This window comes from Odocoileus virginianus, chromosome 14 (assembly GCF_023699985.2).
Source record: "Odocoileus virginianus isolate 20LAN1187 ecotype Illinois chromosome 14, Ovbor_1.2, whole genome shotgun sequence".
NCBI lineage: Eukaryota > Metazoa > Chordata > Mammalia > Artiodactyla > Cervidae > Odocoileus > Odocoileus virginianus.
The window spans coordinates 59,407,276-59,434,156 of NC_069687.1; the positions used below are offsets into that span (position 1 = coordinate 59,407,276).

A 26,881-nucleotide genomic window follows, 5' to 3' on the forward strand; every position below is an offset into this window, starting at 1 on the left:
CGTGCTGACCTCAGAGGTCAACAATGTATTAATACTCACCTTTCCAGGGATTCCTTTCCTAATCTCTTTGACTAGGTCAAAATCATCTTTTATAATCTCTCTCAAGATCATATATCTGTTTGTAGTATTTATAAAATGTTGCAATTTCTTATTTTTGTTATTTGTTTCTATGTTCTTCTATAAGGGAAACAGTATACAATATTCTGTTGTATCCCAGTGCCTAGCATAGAGCCTGAAGCAATTGGATACTCATATTTCTTGAAGGAGTGAATGAGAAAGAAAAGAAGAAAAGATATACACACAAGCATGCACTGTGCACTAAGAATTTGCGTGTGAGTGTGTGTGTGTGCGCTAAGTCACTTCAATCGTGTTTGAATCTTTGTGACCCTATGTACTAATAGGGTCTTTGCAAGCCTGCCAGGTTACTCTGTCCATGGGGTTCTCCCAGCAAGAATACTGGAGTGTGTTGCTATGCCCTCCTCCAGAGATCTTCCCGACCCAGGGATTGAACCTGCCTTTCTTACATCTCCTGCACTGGCAGGTGAGTTCTTTACCTCTAGTGCCACCTGGGAAGCCCAAGGATTTGCATACACTGTCTCATTTAACTGTCGAAACTCTAAGTCTCATTTTATAGATAAAACACCTGGGGCCCAGAAAGGTTAAATAACTTCTTAAGCTAATCGTTCAGACTTTCTTTCTCTCATACCCTGGTAATTCTTTCCTCCCCTCTTGCATGCTTGCTTCCTTTCTCTTTCATTTCTCCTTTGCTCCTTTCTTTCTTCCCTCTCTTCCTCTCTCCCTACTTATGGCTTTATTGAGGTATAATTGACGTACAATATATTACATATATTTAAAGCATAGAGTTCAATACATTTTGGCATATACATACACTCATGACCATCACCACAATCAAGATAGTGAACATATTTATCTTTCCTTGGTAATTCCTTCCTCCTGTCCCCACCCCCCATCCATAAGCTAATACTAGTTTGATTTTGATACTTAGGTTAATTTGCATTTTCTAGTATTTCATCTAAATGGAATCATGCAAGATATACTTAGCTGTCCAGTGCTTTCACTCAGTATAATTATTTTGAGATTGGTCCATGTTGTTGCATGCATCACTAATTTATTCTTTGCTATTGAGTAGTGTTCCATTTCAGAGAAGGCAATGGCAACCCACTCCAGTACTCTTGCCTGGAAAATCCCATGGACGGAGGAGCCTGGTAGGCTGTAGTCCATGGGGTTGTGAAGAGTCGGACATGACTGAGCGACTTTACTTTCACTTTTCACTTTTCACTTTTTATGCATTGGAGAAGGAAATGGCAACCCACTCTAGTGTTCTTGCCTGGAGAATCCCAGGGATGGTGGACCCTGGTGGGCTGCTGTCTATGGGGTCGCACAGAGTCGGACATGACTGAAGCGACTTAGCAGCAGCAGGAGCAGTGTTCCATTTACGGACATATGGTAATTTTATCTGTCAAAGGAAGTAAGTTATACCTATTTTTTGAACTTTGAATTAATTCTGTAGTAGGTATTTTTTCTGACTTCTGTTATTCAGCACTGTTGTGAGATTCATTTGTGTTGAATTTATTTATAATGCTGTTTAATATCAAATTATGTAAATATACTGAATGTATTTATCTGTTACTATTGACAGACATTTAGGATGTTTCCAGGTTTTTGCTGTTACAGGTAATACTGCTTTGAATATTCTTGCACATGTGTCTCAGTGTACACATATTTATATTAGTTAATTACCCTGGAGTAGAATTGGAACAGGATTCCATGGACAGAGGAGTCTGGTGGGCTACACTCCATGGGGTCACAAAGAGTAGGACTACAGGCCAGTATCACTGATGAACATAGATGCAAAAATCCTTAACAAAATTCTAGCAAACAGAATCCAACAACATATTAAAAAGATCATACATCATGACCAAGTGGGCTTTACCCCAGGAATGCAAGGATTCTTTAACATCCGAAAATTAATCAATGTAATACACCACATTAACAAACTGAAAGATAAAAATCATATGATTATCTCAATAGATGCAGAAAAGGCCTTTGACAAAATTCAGCATCCATTTATGATAAAAACTCTCCAGAAAGCAGGCATAGAAGGAACATACCTCAACATAATAAAACTATATATCACAAACCCACAGCAAACATTATCCTCAGTGGTGAAAAATTGAAAGCATTTCCCTTAAAGTCAGGAAAAAGACAAGGGTGCCCACACTCACCACTGCTATTCAACCTAGTTTTGTAAGTTTTGGCCACAGCAATCAGAGCAGAAAAAGAAATAAAAGGAATTCAGATAGGAAAAGAGGAAGTAAAACTCTCACTGTTTGCAGATGACATGATCCTCTACCTAGAAAACCCTAAAGACTCTACCAGAAAATTACTAGAGCTAATCAATGAATACAGTAATGTTGCTGGATATAAAATTAACACACAGAAATCCCTCGCATTTCTATATACTAACAATGAGAAAACAATTAAGGAAACAATACCATTCACCATTGCAACAAAAAGAATAAAATACTTAGGAGTGTATCTACCTAAAGAAATGAAAGACCTATATATAGAAAACTATAAAACACTGATGAAAGAAATCAAAGAGGACACAAACAGATGGAGAAATATACCCGGTTCATGGATTGGAAGATTCAATATTGTGAAAATGACTATACTACCCAAAGCAATCTATAGATTCAATGCAATCCCTATCAAGCTACCAATTGTTAATTTTCACAGAACTAGAACAAATAATTTCACAATTTGTATGGAAATACAATTCGAGGAAAAGCCTCAAACAGCCAAAGCAATCTTGAGAAAGAAGAACGGAACTGGAGGAATCAACCTGCCTGACTTCAGGCTCTACTACAAAGCCACAGTCATCAAGACATTATGGTACTGGCACAAAGACAGAAATATAGATCAATGGAACAGAACAGAAAGCCCAGAGATAAATCCATGTACCTATGGACACCTTATCTTTGACAAAGGAGGCAAGGATATACAATGGAAAAAGACAACCTCTTTAACAAGTGGTGCTAGGAAAACTGGTCAACCACTTGTGAAAGAATGAAACTAGAACATTTTCTAACACCACGCACAAAAATAAACTCAAAATGGATTAAAAATCTAAGTGTAAGACCAGAAACTCTAAAACTCCTAGAGGAGAACATAGGCAAAACACTCTACGACATAAATCACAGCAGGATCCTCTATGACCCACCTCCCAGAATATTGGAAATAAAAGCAAAAATAAACAAATGGGACCTAATTAAACTTAAAAGCTTTTGCACAACAAAGGAAACTATAAGCAATGTGAAAAGATAACCACTGCAATATTGTATTTAGCCTCCAACTAATAAAAATAAATGGAAAAAAAAAAAAAAACCAGCCCTCAGAATGGGAGAAAATAATAGCAAACGAAGAAACAGACAAAGGATTAATCTCAAAAATATACAAGCAACTCCTGCAGCTCAATTCCAGAAAAATAAATGACCCAATCAAAAAATGGGCCAAAGAACAAAACAGACATTTCTCCAAAGAAGACATACAGATGGCTAACAAACACATGAAAAGATGCTCAGCATCACTCATTATCAGAGAAATGCAAATCAAAACCACAGTGAGGATGGTTACACGCCAGTCAGGATGGCTGCTATCCAAAGGTCTACAAGCAGTAAATGCTGGAGAGGGTGTGGAGAAAAGGGAACCCTCTTACACTGTTGGTGGGGATGCAACCTAGTACAGCCACTATGAAAACAGTGTGGAGATTCCTTAAAAAAACTGGAAATAGAACTGCCATATGACCCAGCAATCCCACTTCTGGGTATACACACTGAGGAAATCAGATCTGAAAGAGACATGTGCACCCCAATGTTCATTGCAGCACTGTTTATAATAGTCAGGACATGGAAGCAACCTAGATGCCCATCAGCAGACGAATGGATAAGGAAGTTGTGGTACATAAACACAGTGGAATATTACTCAGCCATTAAAAAGAATTCATTTGAATCAGTTCTAATGAGATGGATGAAACTGGAGCCCATTACACAGAGTGAAGTAAGCCAGAAAGATAAAGACCAGTACAGTATACTAATGCATATATATGGAATTTAGAAAGATGGTAACGATAACTCTATATGCAAAACAGAAAAAGAGACAACAGATATACAGAACAGACTTTTGGACTCTGTGGGAGAAGGCGAGGGAGGGATATTCAGAGAGAACAGCATTGAAACAAGTATACTATCAGGGGTGAAACAGATCACCAGCCCAGGTTGGATGCATGAGACAAGTGCCCAGGGCTGGTGCACTGGGAAGACCCAGAGGGATGGGATGGGGAGGGAGGTGGGAGGGGGGATCGGGATGGGGAACACATGTAGATCCATGGCCAATTTATGTCAATGTATGGCAAAAACCACTACAATATTGTAAAGTAATTAGCCTCCAACTAATAAAAATAAATGAGGAAAAAAAAAAAAGTAGGACATGACTGAGCGACTAACGCTTTCAATTTCACTTTCATTTAGCCTGGAGTAGAATTGCCAGGTCTTAGAGTATGTGTATGTTCAGCTCTAGTAGATAATGTCAAAGAATTTTCTAAAGTGGTTGTACCAACTTACAGCAGCAGCAGCCTTGTTGGAGAGTTCCAGCTGCTCTATGTCCTCAGCAGCACTTGGTTTTATCTGTCCTTTTATTTGAGCCACACTGATAAGTAGTACTCATTGTGGTTTTAACTTGTATGTCCCTGATGAATAATGAAATTGAACATCCTTTCATATATAATTGGCATCTTTTCTTTAATGAAGTATCATTCATCTTTTGCCTATTTTTCTGGTTTTTCTTTCCTTTTAAAAAATACATTGAAAAAAAATCTTTATTCTAGATAAAAGCAATTTGTCAGTTACGTGTTGTAGATTTATGTAAACATGCTTGTGTTTTATATTTTGATTTTTATATCCAGCAGCCTGGAAATTCTTACTTATTCTGGTAATTTTATTTATCTGTAGATTCTTTGGATTTTTCTGTGTCTTCAGTCATCTTGTGAAAATGACAGTTTTACCTCTCCCTTTTTAATCTGTATGTGTTTTACTTCATTTCTTATTGCACTGGCATACACCACCAGTGTAATGTTGAATAGAGATGGTGATGAGAGGCACCCTGGTCTTGTTTCCAGTCCCACATCACACTCTTAAATATTTATTCCAGTTCTTTTTCCTACTGTTTATGAGATTGTGGAAATTCTACATATTGTTTTCTAAGGCTTTGGTTTCCATTTTCAAGAAAATCATGAATGGACGTTTTCTTTGTTTTTATTTCTTTTGTTAATCTGAATTACATTGAATTTTGAACTTTCCAGTCCTGATATAAGCCAAATTTAGTGGAAATGTATTAATCATTTTTATACATTAGAGCTGTTTGCTGCTATTTTATTTTGTATTTTTGCATCTATATTTATGAGTGAGATTGACATGAAAGTTTCCTTTCTCTAAATGTCCTTCTTAGATTTTGCTAATCAAGGTTTGTTGGCATCATAAAATGAGTTGGGGTATATTCCCTATTTTTGTATTCTCTGGAAAAAGTTTGTGGAAGATTATAGTTTCTTCATTACGTGTTTTATAGAATTTGCTGGTAAAACCACCTGGTCTTGAAATTGTCTTTGTAGGAAAATTTTAAATCATGTATTTAATTTTTTTAATAGTTACAGGACTATTCAGATATTGAGTTTGGTAAGTTGTTTTTTAAGGAGTTTTCCTTTATGTAAATTTTCAAATATATTGGCAAAAAGTTTTTCTTAATATTCTTTAGTGAACTTTTAAAATTGTCTACAGGATCTGTACTGATGTCTTACTTTTTATTCCCAATACTGGTTATTTGTGTCTTCTACCTTTTTTCATGATCAGTCCCATTGGATGTTTGTTGGTTTTAATAGTTTTTTATGAAGAACTAGTTATTAACTTTGTTGATCTCTTTTTATATATTTATTTTCTGTTTTGTTAACTTCTATTCTTTATTTCCTTAAACTTTGTATTCAGTTTGCTGTTCTTTTGCTAAGTTTTGGGGGATGGATGCTTAACTTAATAATCCTCAACTTTTTTCTTATATTTTCATTTAATTCTTGCTTTTGTTGTACTCCATTATTTTTGAGAAATAGGATTTTCATTGTACTTTGTTTAAATATATTTTTAAAGTTTCATTGTATTTTCTTTCTTGCCTCTCTGGGTTATTCAGAAGTGTATTTCTTAATTTCCAAATATGTGTTCATTTTTAAAGTTTTTTTTTTTTTTTCAAACTTAATTGCATTGTGGTTAGAGAAATACTCTATATGATTTCAGTGTTTTGAAATTTGTTGACACTTGATTTTATGGACCAGGATAGAGTCAATTTTAGTAAATACTTTTACCTACCTGAAAGTATTTTGCATTTGCTGGATATCAGGTTCTCTATATATTATGGCAAATTTGTGAATTCTGCTGTTCCAATTCTAATATATTCTCATTGTTTTTTGTTTTTTAATCCTGCTCATTTTATTAGTTTCTGAAAGAGCTGTTTTGAAAGTCTCATATGTAGATTATGAATGTTCATCTATGTAGTTCTGCCACTTTTTGCTTTGTATATTTGGGGCCACATGGATAGAAATTTAGAACTAGTGCATCTTCAGGTAAATTGAACTTTTTAAAAAAATTCATTCTAAAGTGTCCTATTTTATATCTAGCAGTGTTTCTTTGTGTTGAAGTCGTCTTTATTTAAAGTTTCATCTGTTTGCATTTAGTTAGTATTTGCATGATATTTATGTATTTTTTCTTACCTGTATTGTTGTGGTGTAGATGTGTATCTCATTTGTTTTTAAAGCTATTTTCACAATCTTTATTCTTTAATTGGATCGTTTAGTCCGTTCAGTTCACTTCAGTTCAGTCGCTCAGTCATGTCCGACTCCTTGCAACCCCATGAACCGCAGCACACCAGGCCTCCCTGTCCATCACCAACTCCCAGAGTTTACCCAAACCCTTGTCCATTGAGTTGATGATGCCATCCAACCATCTCATCCTCTGTCATCCCCTTCTCCTCCTGCCTTCAATCTTTCTCAGCCTCAGGGTCTTTTCTAATGAGTCAGTTCTTTGCATCAGGTGGCCAAAGTATGCATCAGGTGGCCAAAGTATTGGAGTTTCAGCTTCAGCATGAGTTCTTTCAGTGAACACCCAGGACTGGTCTCCTTTATCCTTGCAGTCCAAGAGACTCTCCAGAGTCTTCTCCAACACCACAGTTCGAAAGCATCACTTCTTCTGCTCTCATTTTTCTTTATAGTCCAACTCTCACATCCATTCATGACCACTGGAAAAACCACAGCCTTGACTAGATGGACTTTTGTTGGCAAAGTAACGTCTCTGCTTCTTAATATGCTGTCTAGGTTGGTCATAACTTTCCTTCCAAGGAGTAAGCATCTTTTAATTTCATGGCTGCAGTCACCATCTGCAGTGATCTTCGAGCCCAGAAAAATGATTATACAAAACATATGAAAAACATAACCACCTGGCTTGAACAAATAAACTAGACATTAAAAATATTTAATTATCATTAATTTTGTTAGCTGGGTAATATTATTGTCCTCTAAATCATTAGCTGTTAAGAGATACATACATAAGTGTCTGTGGACACTTATGCATAAGTGTCTATGGACAGGTAGTAATTTGATGTCAGAGAACTGTTTTAAACAAAACTGTGAAAATACTAAAAACTGTTGAAACTATATTCCAGTTCATTACTTAGTGGTTTATAATAAAAATCTAAAGAAACACACACAAAAATAGCATATAAGTGTACGTTTCCACAATAAAAAGTGTTTTAAAAATAGAAATCTTTTAATTTCCAGAGTAAAAAATTAAGCACACATGCTCACTAATGGAATATAAAGCATATAAGTCAGGAAATGGTAGTGTTCTCAGGTTCCTGCGTTTTCAGGAAGATGATATAAGTACCAATTATTATTAGAAATTAATACATCAAGGAAGTATGTTACAATCTCTAGGATAACCACTAAAAAACAAGGCTATTACTTCTAAGGTGAGAGAAGAAAAACATATAATAGAATAAAATGTAGCAACTAGATCAAATTGAGTTCAGTATTTTGATGAGAATACTTCATCAGCAATATGTATACTTCCATCAAAGACATATAATATTTTGGTTTTATCTCTTTTGCGATGTTAGTAGCCATTGATGCTCATCACCTAGATCCATTATTTTATTAAGGGTTTACTTTCATTTGTATTTTTTCTGGGTATAGTATTCTAGTTGGAGGATTTTTGTTGTTGTTGTTATTTTTTAGGAGCAGTTTTAGATTTAAAACAAAATTGATAGCCAGGCTCCTCTGTCCATGGAATTCTCCAGGGAAGAATACTGGAGTGCGTTTCCATTTCCTTCTCCAGGGGATCTTCCTTATCCAGGAATTGAACCTGGGTCTCCTGCATTGCAGGCAGATTCTTTACTGACTGAGCCGCCAGGGAAGCTGAAATTGAAAGGTTTCGTGTGTGTACCGGTCCCCAGACACATAGCCTTCCCGTTATCAGCATTACTCATCAGAAGGATACTTTTTTTTTTAACCAAGAATGAATCTACATTGATAACATCACAATCATCCAAAATCCACAGTTGACCTTGGGGTTCAGTCTTTGGTGTTATACATTCTATGGGTTGGTCAATGTATGATGGCATATACCCTTCATTATAATATTCTGTGGAGTATTTTCACTTCTCTGGAACCCTTTGTGTTCTGTTTTAATGTTTCCATAGTTTTGCCTTTTTGAGAATGTCATATTGTAGTTGACTGTTAAATAGCACAGGGATTAGGGGTGCCAACCCTCTGTGTAGTTGAATATCATGTATCTTTTTACAGTGGACACTTGATATCTTGTAATTTTGTATCCATGGATTCAAACAGTTGTGGATCATTTAGTAATCTGTATATAAGTGGTCCCACACAATTCACACCTGTGGTGCTCAAAGGTCAACTGTAGTTGGAATCATACAGTATGTAATAATAGTATTTTTAGGTTGGCTTTTTTCACTTAGTAATATGCTGAATAATATTCCACTGTCTGGATGTGAATTATTTATTCATTTATCCTTTCTATCTGTTCTACTGAAGGATAGACATCTTGGTTGCTTTTCAGTTTTGACATCTTGGTTGCTTTTCAGTTATGAATAAACTTACTGTAACCATTCTTGTGCATGAACATAAGTTTTCCACTCCTCTGAGTATATAGCAGAGAACACAATTGCTAGATTGTGAGGTAAGAGGCTTGTGAAGTGGCTATATTCTTTTGCATTCTCACCAGCAATGAAAGAGAATTTCTGTTGCTCCACATCCTTGCTGTTGTCAGTGTTCTAGACTGTGGCCATTCTAATAGATACATAGTGGTATCTTGTTTTAATTTACGTTTCCCTGATGACATATGATGTAGAGCATCTTTTCATATGCTTATCTGTCATCTGTATATTATCTTTGGTGAGGTGTCTCTTAAAGTTTTTGGTACATTTTTAAATCAGGTTGTTTTCTTTCTGTTGAGCTTTAAGAGTCAACAATATATTTGGGATAACATTTTTATTTTTTTTCTCATTCTTTTGCAAATAATTTATCCCAGTCTGTGGCTTGTCTTCTTATTTTCTTGACATCATCTTTCACAGAGCTGGTTTTTATTTTAATGAAGTCCAACTTATCAATGAATTCTTGCATAAATTGTGTCTTTAGTGATTTATCTAAAAAGACATCACCATAGCCAAGGTCATCTAAGTTTTCTCCTATGTTGTTTTCCAGGAGTTTTATGGTTTTTGCATTTTACTAATTAAAAAAAGTCTTCAAAGATTATTGCATTGTTTACTGTTCAGATGTTAGATGTCAGTCTAATTATTGTTCCTTGGAAGGTAACATTTGATGGTGGGAAGGGTTTAGCTGCTTTTAGATTTTCTGTCTTTGACCTTCCCCAGTTTTACTGTGATGTGACTTATCTTTTTATTTTTATTTATGTGTACATATCTTTTTATTTGTCCTCTTAGGATTTGTTGGGCTAACTCGAACCTGTGGTTTGATAGCTTTTATCAGTTTTGGAAAATTTGTCAACATTATCTCTTGTAGATAGTTCTTCTGACCCATTCTTACTTTCTCTGCATGTCAGATATTTTTGCATTGTCCTTTTTTAAATTTTTCTTTTCTGTTTCCCAGTCTTTTGTTTCATTGAGCTTTTCTTATTTTAAAATTAATTTTTGTTGGATTGTAGTTGATTTACAATATTGTATTAATTTATGTTTCACTGAGCTTTAAACCAGAATAGATCCTCTCACCTCTCTCTAGTTTACCAGTTCTCACTACAGTGTATTGGAGGTTGGAGTTGGCAACCCACTCCAGTATTCTTGCCTGGAGAATCCCATGGACAGAGGAGCCTGGTGGACTTTAGTCCATGGGGTCACAAAGAGTCAGACACGACTTGAGTGACTAACACACACTACAGTGTATTAAATCTACAGTTTAACTGCATCCGTTGAGATATTAATTTTGGTTACTGTATTTTTCAGATACAGAATTTATATACATATATTTTTTTCAGAATTTATATTTTTATGATACATAAACTCATAAAGTCTGAGCTTTATAATATTAACATTTGGAAGATTGTTAAATTTGTTTCTGCTGATTGTTCATCTTATTTTGTTTCTTTATGTGCCTGGTGGTGGTTTGAAAGTGTTTAAGACAACCATGCAGGGTCCAATATCAAGAGTTTGAAAAGATAAAGAGTGTGTAGTCACTTTGAGATCTTGCCTACTTAGGTTCATCCTTAACTCCTTATGCTTACTCTTTGGGTCTCAATTTAAAGGATATGGATTTTCTCATGCTTCCCACCTGGGGCAAGTCTGAAGCTAGTTTTATATCCCTTACCTTGTAAGGCTTTGCTCCATTTCTCAGTCTTAGCTGCCCCCAGGGATAAGCTGCCCTACATATCTGTCTCTCTCTGGGTATCCTCTTGGATCTTGGCTTACTGATTCTTAACTGGTCTTTAGTTCTCTGATGCCTTTTAGGCATACCTCCCACTTCTACTTTTCTCCTTTCTCATTGGAAGGTTTTTAGATCAATTTGCTGTTACTGGAAATTGAACTGTTTTTCCTTCCTGTTTAACTTATTCACTGATGTATTATTTCTGTATTAACTTTTAAAAAATTATCAAAGTACTACTCTTGTAATACAGTATATTAAAAAGACACATAGAAGTTTAAAGGAGTAGAAAAAAATCACAGTGCTGTCAATGAGAGGCAGTTACTGTTAATAGTTCCTCTTTTTAAAAAGAGTTTTTGTGGGGTTGGGTTTGGGGAAGAGTTTGGAGGTAAGCTTATTTTGGATATTCTGAGTTTGAGGTGACTTAAATTCTAGGTAGAGTTATGCTTGAGGCATTTAGATACTAAACAGATGATTTGATTCAAGAGCAGGGTGTTGATCTGAATTTGTGCATTAAAAACAATATTAGTTGAACCTATCAAAGTAAATAAATGGAAGGCAGTGGTGTTTGTAGACTTGCTCTGTTAAGGGTGGCACAGATTGAGAAAGGAAAGGGTAATTACGGGAGGGGTAAGATAGAACTTAACTTTTGTAGAGTTGGAAAGGCCAAGACAGCATCACATTTTTCATTTGTGAGTTGTGTGCCTGTGGGAACATTTTTTTCTGTTCCATATTTAATGGCTTTGGCTCCAATTTTTTTTATCATAAAATTCTGTACGCTGAATAATAGTATGTAAAACACAACAGTATAAGGTGAAATATTTATTTGTTAGTGTTTTAGCTCTAATCACAGACTAGATTAAGAACTTGAAGTTCAGGATCTCAGACTTGCTAATAGTCTTGTGCAGATGACTGTCATCAATCTCATATTCTAAATGTGTGTAATCATGAAATCACAGTGTTTATAATAAACACAAAAGATTTTCATACTGAATCAGTTTGTATGTATAGAAAGAATATAGGCAGCAGTACTTTTGTACTTCCTGTTCACATAACCATTGGTACTAATAAAAAAGAGTGACTTTATACTGAAGTTTCTTGGTGACATACATTATTTTATTATACCAGACAAGTTCTTTAGATAGATGCGCACAAAGGGCATTTAAAGAAAGATCAGAAATTCATGACCACATACCTACTTATTTTTAACATATACTTTGTATTATCTGTTTATTTCTGCAGTTGTAATTATTTTGTATTTTCTGTGTTTGGTCATTAAGCAAGAGCTCTTAAAATATGGATGTTTGATTTAACAGAGCTACAATAGAAGAGGCATACTCCAGGTCAATGACAAAGCTAGCAAAATCTGCAAGCAATTATTCACAACTTGGGTGAGTTAACTTCTTTGAACTGCTCTTTCAGTGTTGATTTAGCCAAAGTTTTTGAGAATAATAGGTTTCTATTAAAGATGTAATAGTTCATAAATATATATAATTATTTGTTTAAAATATGCCTATATGAATATATTCTTGACTTAATAGAAAATACAGCTGAATTTGCTGAATCAGTTAATGCAAAGTAAATGAAATTTACTTTTTCCACTTTATTAAACTACATAGTCTTTCAGTAGTATAATTTTGGGATTATAAATGTTATGTGTTATGCACATTATTCTGGTTTTCTGTAAGTTCATTTACATTCTGTTAACAGTGGGCTTTAAAAACTCTCTTAATATAAATTTTATTGAAATGATTAAATGCATTAGAAATGTCAGTTAGGATTTTATAGACTACCTTTAACTTTTCCTTTTAAAAATATGTGCTCAGGAAATGTTTTCTTTGAAAAATGAATATTATTAATAAGAATATATTTTAAATGAGGTATACTTATAGCCATAACAACTCTGGAAAGAGTAATTGTGTAATTTGAATAATAACAAGTCTGGAAGGAATACTGAGAAATCATGAGGAATCATGAGAAATGCTGGGCTGAAGGAATCTGGTTTACTTATCTAAAATTTGGGGAGATACTATATTTTAACTAAGATGTTAAGATAGTCTTATATTTACTTAGTATAAAGATTTTTACAGTGAAACTCAGTAAAAGATTCCTGTTCATCTGGGATTCTGATGAATCTATGATTCCCCTGAAATTTTATATAAGATTTTGTGTAGGTGTTAATCCATATTTCTGATGAAGGGTTGTATACCAGTTATCACTGAACCGTGAACTTCCAGATGTTCAAACGGGTTTTAGAAAAGGCAGAGGAACCAGAGATCAAATTGCCAACATCTGCTGGATCATAGAAAAAGCAAGAGAATTCCAGAAAAACATCTATTTCTGCTTTATTGACTATGCCAAAGCATTTGACTGTGTGGGTCACAATAAACTGGAAAATTCTGAAAGAGATGGGAATACCAGACCACCTGACCTGCCTCTTGAGAAACCCGTGTGCAGGTCAGGAAGCAACAGTTAGAATTGGACATGGGACAACAGACTGGTAGGAAAAGGAGTATGTCAAGGCTGTATGTTGTCACCCTGCTCATTTAACTTGAATGCAGAGTACATCATGAGACGCGCTGGGCTGGATGAAGCACAAGCTGGAATCAAGATTGCTGGGAGAAATATCAATAACCTCAGATATGCAGATGACACTACCCTTATGACAGAAAGTGAAGAAGAACTAAAGAACCTCTTGATGAAAATGAAAGAGGAAAGTGAAAAAGTTGGCTTAAAACTCAACATTCAGAAAACTAAGATCATGGCATCTGGTCCCATCACTGCATGGCAAATAGATAGGGAAACAGTGGCTGACTCTATTTTTTGGGCTCCAAAATCACTGCAGATGGTGATTGCAGCCATGAAATTAGAAGACACTCCTTGGAAGGAAAGTTATGACCAACCTAGACAGCATATTAAGAAGCAACGACATTGCTTTGTCAGCAAAGGACTGAAACAAGGCTATGGTTTTTCCTTGGTCCTGTAGGGATGTGAGAGTTGGACTATAAAGAAAGCTGAGCGCTGAAGAATTGATGCCTTTGACCTGTGGTGTTGGAGAAGACTCTGGAGAGTCCCTTGGACTGCAAGGAGATCCAACTAGTCCATCCTAAAGGAAATCAGTCCTGGGTGTTCATCAGAAGGACTGATGTTGAAGCTGAAACTCCAATACTTTGGCCACCTGATGTGAAGAGCTGATTCATTTGAAAAGACCCTGATGCTGGGAAAGATTGAAGGTGGAAGGAGAAGGGGATGACAGAGGATGAGATGGTTGGATGGCATCACCGACCCAATGGACATGGGTTTGGGTGGTCTCCAGGAGTTGGTGATGGACAGGGAGGCCTGGTGTGCTCTGGTTCATGGAGTTGCAAAGAGTCAGACACGAATGAGCGGCTGAACTGAACTGATACCAGTTATCAGATTCACATATGGTTCTTACGATCTAAAAAGCTGGTTAAGAATGACTGTTCTATGAAAGTATTCTCTAGTGTAGTTGAATGAGTTTAAACAGAAGTCTTCCTAGTTTGTAGCCCACATAAAGGGGAGTAGGGCTCTTAGGTCATCCTCAGGGTGGTGACCCTGTCAATTATGTAAGTGTTAACAGCCACAGCCAAGAAGATCTTCTGCAGTTTTGTTTTCACCTGGAGGAGAGTGGAGACTGGTAGTTGATGGCTATGTTTGTTTTTTCCTCCCAGTTGTCCTGCAATTATTGGTTCTTCCCATGCCACTTCATTCTTCCTTCTTTTTCCATCTCTCTCCTCAGTTTTTTCGCAGCCTCCTCTTTTTAAGTACTCCATGTAGACATTGCCTCTTCTAAAGATAATTTCTTCTTTATTGACCAGAGTAGAGGGACCAGAAAATAACTGGAATAATAGAAACTAGCTGTAACCAGTTGGCCTTTTTTCTTAACATATATATAACAAATTGTTTTCTTTCATACACTCACTCTTTTAGGTTTCCTGAATGATTGATATTTTAGAAATAATATTTTAAAACAATTTTTGTTGGAGTATAGTTGATTTACAGTGTTGTGTTAGTTTCAGTTGTACAGCAGAGTGAATCAGTTATCCATATATATACACACACACACTCAGTCTTTTTAAAATTTCTTTCCCCACGTAGGCCGTTACAGTGTTGAGTAGCGCTCCTGTGCCGTGCGTGTAGCACAGGTGCTTACCAGCCACCCGTTTTACATAGAGCATGTGTGTCCATCCCAGCCGCCCAGTCCATCCTCCCCCGCCCCTGGGGAGCCGCACGTTTGTTTGTTTTCTACATCTGTGACTCTGCTCGTGTTTCTTGTTTGTTTTTTAAGATTCTTTTCCCATATAGGCCATTAACAGAGTGTTGAGTAGAGTTCCCTGTGATATACAGCAGGTTATTGTTATATTTTATATATAGTGGTATGTATATGTCAGTCCCTACCTCGCGGTTTATCCCTCCTCCCCCTTTTCCTGGTTGCCATGAGTTTGTTTTCCACATCTGCGACTCTACTTCTGTTTTGAAATAAGTTCATTTGTGCCATCCTTTTTTTTTATATTCCACATAAGAGTAATATTGTATGATATTTGTCTTGGTTCACTTCGCATGAGGCCATAGTTTTAATCTAGGAAATTCTACCTTATTTTTAGTTATCAGGTGGGAGGTAGGAAAAAACATGTGTTTCCTAATAAAGATATTGACAGCATTTCTGTCTTTGAAATGTATGCCTTTCATGAATAATAGATGGTATTTCATTTTTTCTGTTAGTGTTGTTACTTAAGATTATAAAGATTTTAAATATTACTGAAATTGAATTTTATCTTTCTGAATTTAATTGCATTTAAACATATTTTGAATTCATTAGTTTCATTTCTTAGTGCTTATTGTATATTATTGTGTATTACCTGGCCAGGAAAAAGTTGTGTGTATCAACCTTTATGAAATAGAACGGTTGTAATTCCTTAAAGAAATCTTATGCTGAACCTCCTTTCAGTGTAAATAATCCTCTGTTAAAGTAAAGGGACCCTCTCATCTGTTCTGTGAAATCTAGACCATCAGGTATCAGGTTTACTTGAAGTGATATACATGTGTTTTGGTGCTCTTGTGAGTGGATACTTTTCAGGTGTCTTTTTTTCTCTTGAAATTTTCCATCTAATTACTTGCCAGTTTTAGTGCTGATTAGATTCTAAAGTGGGAGGTAAGATCTAATCAGAACAGTCCTATTTAAGTATTTATCCTCCTTGAACATTATTGTTACTGCTTAAAATGACTGTGTTAGTTAGCTTTCTTGCTGGCTAAGAAACACGGCAACTGGTAAAGAGTACATATTAGGATGAGTAATTTCTTTCTCTAGCTTCTTGCCTTAGTGATTCATTGCTACTCTTTGTTTTTGTTTTATCATAAAGCAAGGCAAGTGCTGTTGAAAATATCTGATGAAGTACCTGAGGAAAGCATAGGATAAAATTATTCTTTTATCATTCTCTACTGACCAAATTAGTTTAAACTGACCTTTGGCATACTAAGTATTATCCAAGATATTACAGTGTAGTAATTCTTGGAAGTACTTGAACCTGCTAAAAATATTAAATTCTCAATGTTGAGAAAAAATGATAGAAAAATGTCACATGTCCTATACCAAGTGTAGTAGAAGGGGGACTGTCTAGTGTTTGTTGAAGTACATAGGTAAAATCTGAAACAAAGTTTCAGAGAACAGTTTTAAAGTAATTCTTAAATAAACTTTAATGATGAAGACATTTAAAAAATCATGTGTAGATTTAACTTTTGCATATTTCAATTCAGAAGAATTTTTATTTTTTTATTTTATTTGTTTATTTGGCCGCACTGGATGGCTTATGGGATCTTAGTTCCTTGACCAGGGGTTCAACCTGTGCCCTCCGCATTGGAAGTGTGGAGTCCTAACCACTGGATTGCCAGGGAATTTCCAGGAGCTTTTATTTTCAGTGAAGTTTCTTAAATGGAGCACTAAAGGATCTAAAATTGAGATTTAATAATAAATTAGTTTTAAACAGACAGTGATTAGAAAGGCTTCTGATAAAAATCTAAATAACCAAATCAACTCAGAAAATGACATGTTATAATTAAGAGAGGGTCATGGCCATACCTGTGATATGAATTAAGTCATTTCTGTGTATCTGAGGTATAAAAATATTTTAAATAATTAACCAAGGCCTAAAAAATCGAGATCAGGCTTTCAGTCATTTCATCTGTGATTTAATTTAATCTCATCTTCTGCCCGTTAGTTCCAGTGGTTCTGTTTTGGAGCTTTAAACTTTTTTCCTTTTAGTAAATTATTCCCATGTTTTCTTCACTTTAGAACATTTGCACCAGTATGGGATGTATTCAAAACATCTACAGAGAAATTAGCAAATTGTCACTTGGATCTTGTTAGAAAATTACAAGAATTAATAAAGGAAGTTCAGAAGTATGGAGAAGAACAAGTAAAATCGCATAAAAAGGTATCAGTTTTGTTAATCATTGAATTGGTTAGTTAAATATTGAATAGTTTGTAGTTCTGTCATTTTGATGAATCGTTTCATACCTAACAGACTAAAGAAGAAGTTGCAGGAACTCTGGAAGCTGTTCAAGCCATTCAGAGCATAACTCAGGCCCTCCAGAAATCCAAGGAAAATTACAACGCCAAGTGTGTAGAACAGGAACGTTTGAAAAAGGAAGGAGCTACACAGAGAGAAATAGAAAAGGTAATTGTAATAAAAATAATGCCTCTGTGTTTCCAAAGCGTTTTCAAATACAAGACTGCATTTAATCTTTAAACACTCAAGAATGATCTCATGTTAAAGATGAAAGTCACTGTTCCTGAGTGTTAATGATTTTCCTAAGTGAAACAGAAGTAGGTTTGCAAAATATATTGTGTATGGTAAGTAGTTTAGCAAATACATGAAAAGGGATGATTACTTTATATCAGTGACACATTTGTAGGATATTTGTATAAGATAATTGATGAGATAGTTCTTGGTATAAGATTTAGTAATAAGGTAAAAAAAATTTTAAAGCAAGACTTTGGTATATTTAGCAAGGCAATAGATACTTGAGGGTAAGCTATAAATATATGTTGTGGGTGATTTATTGCTGACTTTGAGCCCGTGTATCTAGCATTGTGGTAAACCACAGTGCTTTCCCTCACTCTCATCTTGATTGAAAGTAGACTTTTTTTCCCCTTTCAAAACACTTTAACCATCCAGTTGTTTGATGTGGTATATTATCATTTAAGAATCAGTCATAGGGAGTGATAATTTTGAAAACTTTGTAGAATATTCGAAATATCCAGTAAAAAAAAAAGTAACTATCTTACAATTATAATAATTATAAAATTGTATGTACATGGGCAAAAACTGGAAATCTGGAAAAATCAAAACAGACAATGGAATTTGGGGTATTATGTTTCATTTAGTGTAGTGCAATAAATAAAAATTGGAAGGGGATAAAAAATGAAGCACAGCAAATTTATGATTTTCAAACACTCTTCATTTCAGACACAGCAGTTAAGGATAAAATAGAAAAAGAGAAAGTAAAGCAAAAAACATGGTCCCAGAAGAAGAATATTATTTTTAATGAACTAGAAATGGAACAGAAACTCAAAGGCTTGTGTCAAGATTGATTATGCAGGCTTGTTGGACCGAAAGTCCTAAGTTAGGCAGTGGAATTTAGCTCTTGTATGGTATAGGGGACTAAATATTCCCCACTTGAGGTGAAGCCACAAGGAACCCCACTCGGTGAAGCTATAAATAGCAAAAAATTTTAAAAAAATGTGCTACTGAAAGGCTAAAGCATTATTGGAAGTTGGGGCTTAATGGACACAGTTCTGAGTGGCAATCAGACCAAGGATTTGGCCTGATTATGAGTATTTTGATCATATCCTCAATATTCTTCCAGGGAAGTAATTAAAAGCTGCCTTTGTAAGACTAATAGTAAACTGGAACCTTGGAGGGCTGGCAGGAGATAACCTGAAATAGCTAGATGGGGATGGGTGAGCATAAATGATTAAATACAATACAATTCTAGGAGGTGATGTTTACCTTGTATTCTATAGAGTTGTCCAGTATCACTGATGGAGGGACAGGGAGAAGAGAGAGGAAAAAAAAAAGAAATCTCACACTTGAAATGAGCAAACAACCACACTTTTAGAGTACATCTTAAGAAATCTCATATAGCTTTCCCCTGCTATACAACAGTGGATTCTTTCTGTGAAAACTTATATGAACCAAAATGGCATAAGCAGAGAAGCAGTTGCCTTAGGGCACATCTTGCTTTTGAACATATGAAGGAAATTGAGTTAAAGCACAGGTGCTTACCGAAACAGCTCAGAGCTGTGGAGACCAATGCTGAGGTGCTAAGTGCAGATCCTGGAAAGGAGCTTGGGCCACTCTCACTGGTCTCAGGGGGTGTGCCCCCTTCATAATGGATCCTGCAAAGCAAACACTCAGTACTATTTTTCTTTTCACCTTTTTTTTTGTAAAAGTGAAAATCCTCTCTGGATTTTTTTCCAGTTTGTGAAAACAGGTACTAATGTAATTCATTAGTAAAAGCAAAGTGGCATAAGACAAACTTTGGAAAAGGAGGAGATATCTTTGTTCAGACAGGTGGCAGCAAATTTAACAACTAGAAGAAGAATTCAGTTCAAATAAAATTTAGATTTATTAAACAGATGATCAGAAACATTCATATATGTTGAGGATGTTCAGAGATGCAAATGAACATAAACTTACATTAAAGAAGTTAAGAGAGACATAATGAAACAAGAACTAGATGGGAAAACAGCTAACTAGAAAACTTGGCAATGAAATATGTAGTTACTGAAATTTTAAAAAAGTATTAGAGAAGATAAACTTTAGAGTTGATACAGTGAAAGACTGAATTTGGGAACTTATCCATGACATATGCAGAGAGTAAAGGTCACCATCGTGTGCTGTGGGTTTTAGAAAAATTGGAGAGGATGATAAACAGGTAATATTTGAAGAGTTAACAGATCAGAATTTTTTCAGAATTAAAGAAATTAAAGAATTAGATCATAAATACATCCTCGGTATTAAGCAGGTTAAATAAAGATAATTCAGACTGAGACACCAGAAAAAAAAGAGAACATTAAAAGCTGCCAGGTCTACCTTTTTCCTCCCATCCCTGAAATTAGAATGCATCTTCAGATGGTGGTATTATTACAGTCACTGTGGGAAGGTGACGTTTGTCTTGTAGGCTCACTGCCTCTGGGAGCTTGGTTGTTACGTACCTGGTGGCATGACCGGACAGCTGCAACACTGCTGTTTCAATTAACAGACCACTTTAAGACCATTGAGGAAGGAATAGTTCTGACTGCTGTTTGAAAACCTTTTGTTGAGACCTGGTGAAATCAGGAAAATGTGAACACCACTGTTTGGAAGAAAATCTGAAGATGGTAGTGCAGCACTTTTAAGATATTCTCTGTCAGTAATATTCTTGGTGACTTTGAAGATGATAATATGTGGGGGGAAAAACAGACCTTAGCAGTCCCTGATTTGGAAGTAATTGAGAAGAGTCAGAATCTGAATGTGAAAAAAGACTTAGGAGTATCTCAAACAGTTCATTTTGCTTTCTTTTTTATTTTTATCACACAAGAATAAAAATCTACCTCCAAGTAAGTCCTAAAGAGCTTTTATAGTAAGTCTAAAATAAAAATTTTACGTGATAAGAAAGCATTGTTTCATGGTTTAATTGACAGTGTTTTTCTGTTTGAGTGGTATACAAAATACTGGTGTGTTTTACAATTAATGGTATATTAGAATTAGTAGTAGTCAGGTATGAACATTAAGCATAACTACTGAAAAAAGTATAATTTAAATCTTCTGAATCAACAAAAAGAAGAGAAAGCAGTGCTTTTTTCTAATTGTTCTGCTCAAGAGGCGATATCGTTGCTTGTCACAGTAGAAGTGTTAGTGGGTCTCTGATTTATATGCAGTTAAATCCAAGCCTAAGTAAATATTTTGGCCTGTAATAAGCTCTTTATTACCATGAATGTAGATTTTTTAAAAACATAGATCTTTGAACTATTTTATGTGTATGTGAACTTGAAAACAAATACTATTATGACATAGTATGCATCTCATCTTCATTTACAAACCCTTTTATATTTTTTATTTATTTATTTTTCATTTATTTTTATTAGTTGGAGGCTGATTACTTTACAGTATTGTAGTGGTTTTTGTCATACATTGACATGAATTAGCCATGGATTTACATGTATTCCCCATCCCGATCCCCACTCCCACCTTCCTCTCTACCCGATCCCTCTGGGTCTTCCCAGTGCGCCAGGCCCAAGCACTTGTCTCATGCATCCAGCCTGGGCTGGTGATCTGTGTCACCCTAGATAACATACATGTTTCGATGCTGTTCTCTTGAAACATCCCACCCTCGCCTTTTCCCACAGAGTCCAAAAGTCTGTTCTGTACATCTGTGTCTCTTTTTCTGTTTTGCATATAGGGTAATCATTACCATCTTTCTAAATTCCATATATATATGTTAGTATACTGTAATGGTCTTTATCTTTCTGGCTTACTTCACTCTGTATAATGGGCTCCAGTTTCATCATCTCATTAGAACTGATTCAAATGAATCCTTTTTAATGACTGAGTAATACAAACCCTTTTATAAAGCGCCATTTAGAAGTTACTCGTATTTGTGGACTATGACAATGTGCTTATTTTTTATGTATACTAGACTCTGAAACAGAATTATGTCCAGTAGTATATCAATAAATTTATTTATAATGCTAAGGAAATGATAAAATACAGGATTTCTTTCATTATCACTAGATAATCTATTAGAACCAGTCTTTTAATTATGAGAAGAAACATAGCTATTGCTTTTAAAGCATAATGTCTTCTGTCCCAATTTCCCATTGACTTATGTGTTGTAATTTATTTGGCTTCACCGAGTCCTAGTTGTGGCATGTGGGATCCTCATTGCGTCACGCGGGGACTTTACTGCAGCGCGCAGGCTCTGCACCGTTGTGGTGCACGGGCTCTAGAGCATCGGACTTGGGTGTTCCCTGGCATGTGGGATCTTAGTTGCCAGACCATGAATGGAAACTGCATTCAGTTTTGATACAAGATACAGTTTTGATACCCTGCAAGAGAAAGTGGCATTGTATATTCTTTGTTTATGAAGGCCAGCAAGGATACATTTAATATAATATATGCAGTAAAATTTTCAAGACAGTGCAGAGTTACTTTTTTAGGGTCAAGAACTGTATGCATCTCTTGCCATTCCCAACCTCCAGGTAAACCCAACTTTGTGTTTCTAATACTTATTAGATTAGTTTCTAATACTTATTTTTAGACTCCTGAACATAGCTGGAAATAATTGCCTATGGTTCTGATTATCTGTGCACAAATTCCAGGTTTTGCAGCTTAGCCCTCAGTGGCTCTTTGTAATACTTTTACTCCTGTAATTATTACCAGTTGCATCCTCCATAACCATGGTTTGAAACTTTATTCTGAAGTTTCCAACTCAGCCTTCTCTTCTGCACTCATAGCAGACCACCTTTTATCACACCAAGAAAGTGGAGATCTTTTATCTTGAAATACTATAGCTTCTCTCTTTTATTTTTTGATCTTTAAACTCTTTATTTACTCCAACACCCCTTGGCTTCAAACTTCCTGTATCCAAATTGAGCAGTCTTTCGAGAATAATCAAATTTCTTGATAGCCACATGTCTGCCCAAATCTACTGTTTACTTTCTACCAATTTCTAGCCTTTTTTTGTATAGGTTATACTTCTTTTATGAACTCGCTGAGGAAAAGATTCCTATATAATTTGTCTTCATATTCCTTAGTGCCTAATATTTATTATTAAGTTTTTGTTGAATAAGTAACTTTGATAAAATTAAAACTATTATAATACAGTAGCAATTAAAAAATAGAAATCCTGAAAAATAGACAATGATTAAAACAAATTATTGACTTTTCAAAGTGTAAAAAAAATTGAGCAACATCCAGGAAAATTGATTTTTTGTTTTCAATTTTCGTGCTAGCTTTATAGTCACTGATCGGACCTTAAATGAAGTATCTGTTTGTTGTGGGAGGAAGGAAGAAGACTCATAGCATATTCTGCTGGTATTGTCACATTCTTGATTGTTGAATTTTTAGTAACATTGTACTGTTATAATGTGGTTGTGTGATCTTCCTCTGGGTTATAAATGAAAGTATTTTAACTTTGAAAAGCACATTCCATTGGACAATGAATTAGGATTTAATTTCTACATCACTGTGTGACCATAACAAAAACTACTAATAAGAAAGACTTGAAAAAAGGTATTAAAGTTAGTTTATATCATCTTGAGCTCAACATAGGCCTCATCTCTTACAATGCCTTTTTTTTTTTTAAGGAAAGTAAAGCTATTTTGTGTAATTCTAAATGTTTTTGTTTTGTTACAGGCAGCTGTTAAATCTAAGAAAGCTACAGATACTTACAAACACTATGTGGATAAATATGCATTAGCAAAAGCAGATTTTGAACAGAAAATGACAGAAACAGCTCAGGTTGGTATTTTTAAGGATTTAAATATAAAATAGGATATTTGTATTTATTGTTTATAAATTCCAGTAAGTTATATTAAATATATTTCTGATATAAATAATTTTTTCTGTCATAAAATTTTTTTATATTAGAAACTGTTAAAATGCACAGTCTCAATATTTTAATAATGCTGTTTTAAAAATACACTTCTTGTTTTGGAGATTGAAAATCATGGTCAGTCAGTAGTTATAATATAAGAGATTATTCAGATCAACTAGAAGAGAATGTTTAAAGATTATTGGAGAAAATGAGGACATTGGTAGATGATGAAAATTATGTATGGGTTTTAAAATTAACTTAAGAAGAAAACTGGAAATCACTCAGTGCTAAGGATGTAGTAGTTAATAAAGCAATCAAGAATTCCTGCTCTCATAGAACTTCCATTTTAGTAAGGGAAAATAGCCAATTTAAAAAAGTCTGCCTCCCATTAACTTGGGATAAATTATATTCAATTTGATATTCTTAAGGCCTTAATTAAAGGCCTAGATTTAAGATGGGTGCCTTTTATGAATCATATCCAAAACTTCTACCCTCTGTCCTCGTGTTTTGTTTTTCTCCTTAGCACCTGTCCTCATCTAACACCATGAATTTTATTTACTATTTCAGACAGGGTAGGATGGGTATGCTGTGGTGGCAGAGAATGCCCACAGGTCTCAGTGGATTACAATAGCAAGTGCATGCTGCTTGTCCATCGTGGGTCAGCGCTTCGCTCTGGCACTGAGGCTGGTAGAGAAACCTCTTCTTAGAGCATTCTTAGTCATCGTGTCTGAGAGGACTTGAAATGTGGTGACGCACACCAGACTTTCTACCCGTGTTATTTTATTGTCTGTCTTCCACCATTAAGTAAGTTCTGTAAGAGCAGAGATGGATTTGTTTGCTACTGTCTTCCTCTGCATTTAAAACAGTTCCTAGCTCATGGTAGGCACTCTTTAAGTGTGAAGAAGGACTTTATGAGTCTGACTTTTTGGATTCTAGGGTGTCATCTTGCTTGGAGTGCTGAATGAGTCACGTCCCAGAAACAGAGGGTCTGCATGCTTGTGTGTAGGCATAATGCATTCATCTTACCATGTTGTAGGAACTGTGCTGGATGCTAGATGTATACAGTATATATGTAAATAAAACAAATTCTCTGTGCTTTATGTGGAGTATACAGTATAGAGGACTGTATACATTAAATATATGCTTAATTACAAAGTTACAGATTATTATAAAAGTTACAAAGGAAAAGAACAGGCTTCCATGAGATCATGAGATAGAATAATAGAGATGACCTAATTTGGACTAGAGGTTTCCCGGTGGCTCAGCTGGTAAAGAAAACACCTGAAATGCAGGAGACCCTGGTTTGATTCCTATGTTGAGAAGATCTGCTGGAGAAGGGATAGGCTTCCCGTTCCAGTATTCTTGGGCTTCCTGTGTGGCTAAGTTGGTAAAGAATCCTCCTGCAAGGTGGGAGACCTAGGCTCAATTCCTGGGTTGGGAAGATCCCCTGGAGAAGGGAACGGCTTACCCATTCCAGTATTCTGGCCTGGAGAATTTCATGAACTGTATAGCCCATCAGGTCGCAAAGAGTCAGAGATGGCTGAGTGGCTTTCACTAAATTTGGATTAGGGAGTTAGGAAAGGCCTTTTTGGAGAACTAACATTTAAAATTGAGCCTTGAAGAATCAGTATAAGACTTAGTCTAGGGCATGTGTATTCCAGGCATTGGGGACCATGGCTATGAAGACTGAGGTGTATAAAAGAGCTTCACATTCTAGAAAGTAAAAATGCTTACTAAAACAGGAGAGATGGTGGTTACAAATGAAGTTAAAGAGATAGTCAAGGGCCAGGCTCTAGTGAGGGCTTAGGTTTTCTTCTAAGAGCAGTTGGAAGACACTGAAGAGCTGTATGCAGGGATACGACGTGATATGATCTGCATTTCTAAAGCTAAATTTGACACTTTCATGAAGAATGGATTATAGTGAGGCCAAAGGAAAATCATGAGTCCAATTTGGAAGGTAGTATCGTAGTCCAGTGGGAAGGATGAGAGTCAGTGTGGTGGCCTTGGAGAAGGAGAGAAAATATATTTGGAGGTGGCAGGGTTAGGGTGGATGGAAGAATTCTGAAGGGGTTCAAGGTCTCTTCCAGGTTTGACGGAGATGAATAGCAAAGTCTAGATGAAGAGCTGTTCGTTTGGGGGGTTGGAAGGGGGTCTCCTGCATTGTAGGCAGATTCTTTACCCACTGAACCATTGGGGATTAATCCCTATATACTTAAATGAAGAAAGCAAATGGCAGTTTTGGAGGCTCTAAGTAATCTGGACTGAATATAATGTTCACAGCCCCGTATTGACAATTCTGAATTCTCTGAACCATTCCCCCCCCTTTTTTTTCTAGAATTCATTTGGCAGCAGAACTTGATTTGATCTGATGTGAGGCTATATATAGTCTCTTTATCCTACTTAGGCTGAATATAAGTGTTTTCCTTTAGTGTTTGATAAACAGATGCCACTGCAGATACTACTGGTAGTATAATGACATATATGATAACATGTTACCTTTATTTAAAAAAAAAATCCAAAATATTTAAATTCCCAAACACTTGGTCCCAAAGATTTTGAATAAAGAATATAGGGCTTTTATAATATAGGAGCTTGGCATTATACAAAACTACAATGACATCATCTTCGGGTAGAGAGTGGGGAATTAAGGACAAACTCTGAGAGGTTCATCATTGTCAGTTTGGAAGAGGAAGAGATGCTAAAACCCAAGTAGGAGAAGCCAGAGAAGGAAGAAAACTGGGAAGTGTAATGTTGTGGCAGCTCAGAAGTGATAATGTTTCAGGAAGGATTTAGTTGTGTTAAATGAGGCTCCAACTCCAGTGAAATAGAAAGTTTCAATTTCTGTAGCAACTGTGGTCATTGTGGACTCCAGCAAGTTCTCTTTTATCTTTTAAATCATTAGGAACACTCGTTTATAAGGCAGTTATTGATTTATTAATTTTATATCAGAATGATTAGTTTCTGTCAGTGAAAATCTTGCCTTCAGTTATTTAATTTGAAAAAAGAGAAGTTAGAATTTGTTCAAGTCAGTGTTTTCGTTTGTATGTATTACCTTATATAGAATTTTCAGCACTTATTTTTCCCTTCCCTCTTTCTGCTTCCTCATTACATTTTTTTTTCAGATTGGCATTTTAATTGTGTATCTTGCCAATCCCAAGATGGAATAATTAATTTGTTTGAGCAGATGTTTAGCCATGCTGCTTTTAAATAAAGGTGATGGTATGCTGCTAAGTCGCTTCAGTCGTGTCTGACTCTGTGCAACCCCATAGACGGCAG

At 35.5% G+C, this 26,881-nt stretch overlaps 1 protein-coding gene across 1 annotated transcript in view; it reads left to right on the forward strand.

Annotated features, from left to right (window-relative positions):
- The window catches only part of FCHO2 (FCH and mu domain containing endocytic adaptor 2), a 130,527-nt gene that overhangs the window by 22,672 nt on the left and 80,974 nt on the right, over positions 1-26,881 (forward strand). The window contains 4 exon segments of the mRNA XM_020915936.2: positions 12,322-12,396; positions 17,316-17,457; positions 17,548-17,700; positions 23,425-23,529. Coding sequence (XP_020771595.2) covers positions 12,322-12,396; positions 17,316-17,457; positions 17,548-17,700; positions 23,425-23,529 — 475 coding nt within the window.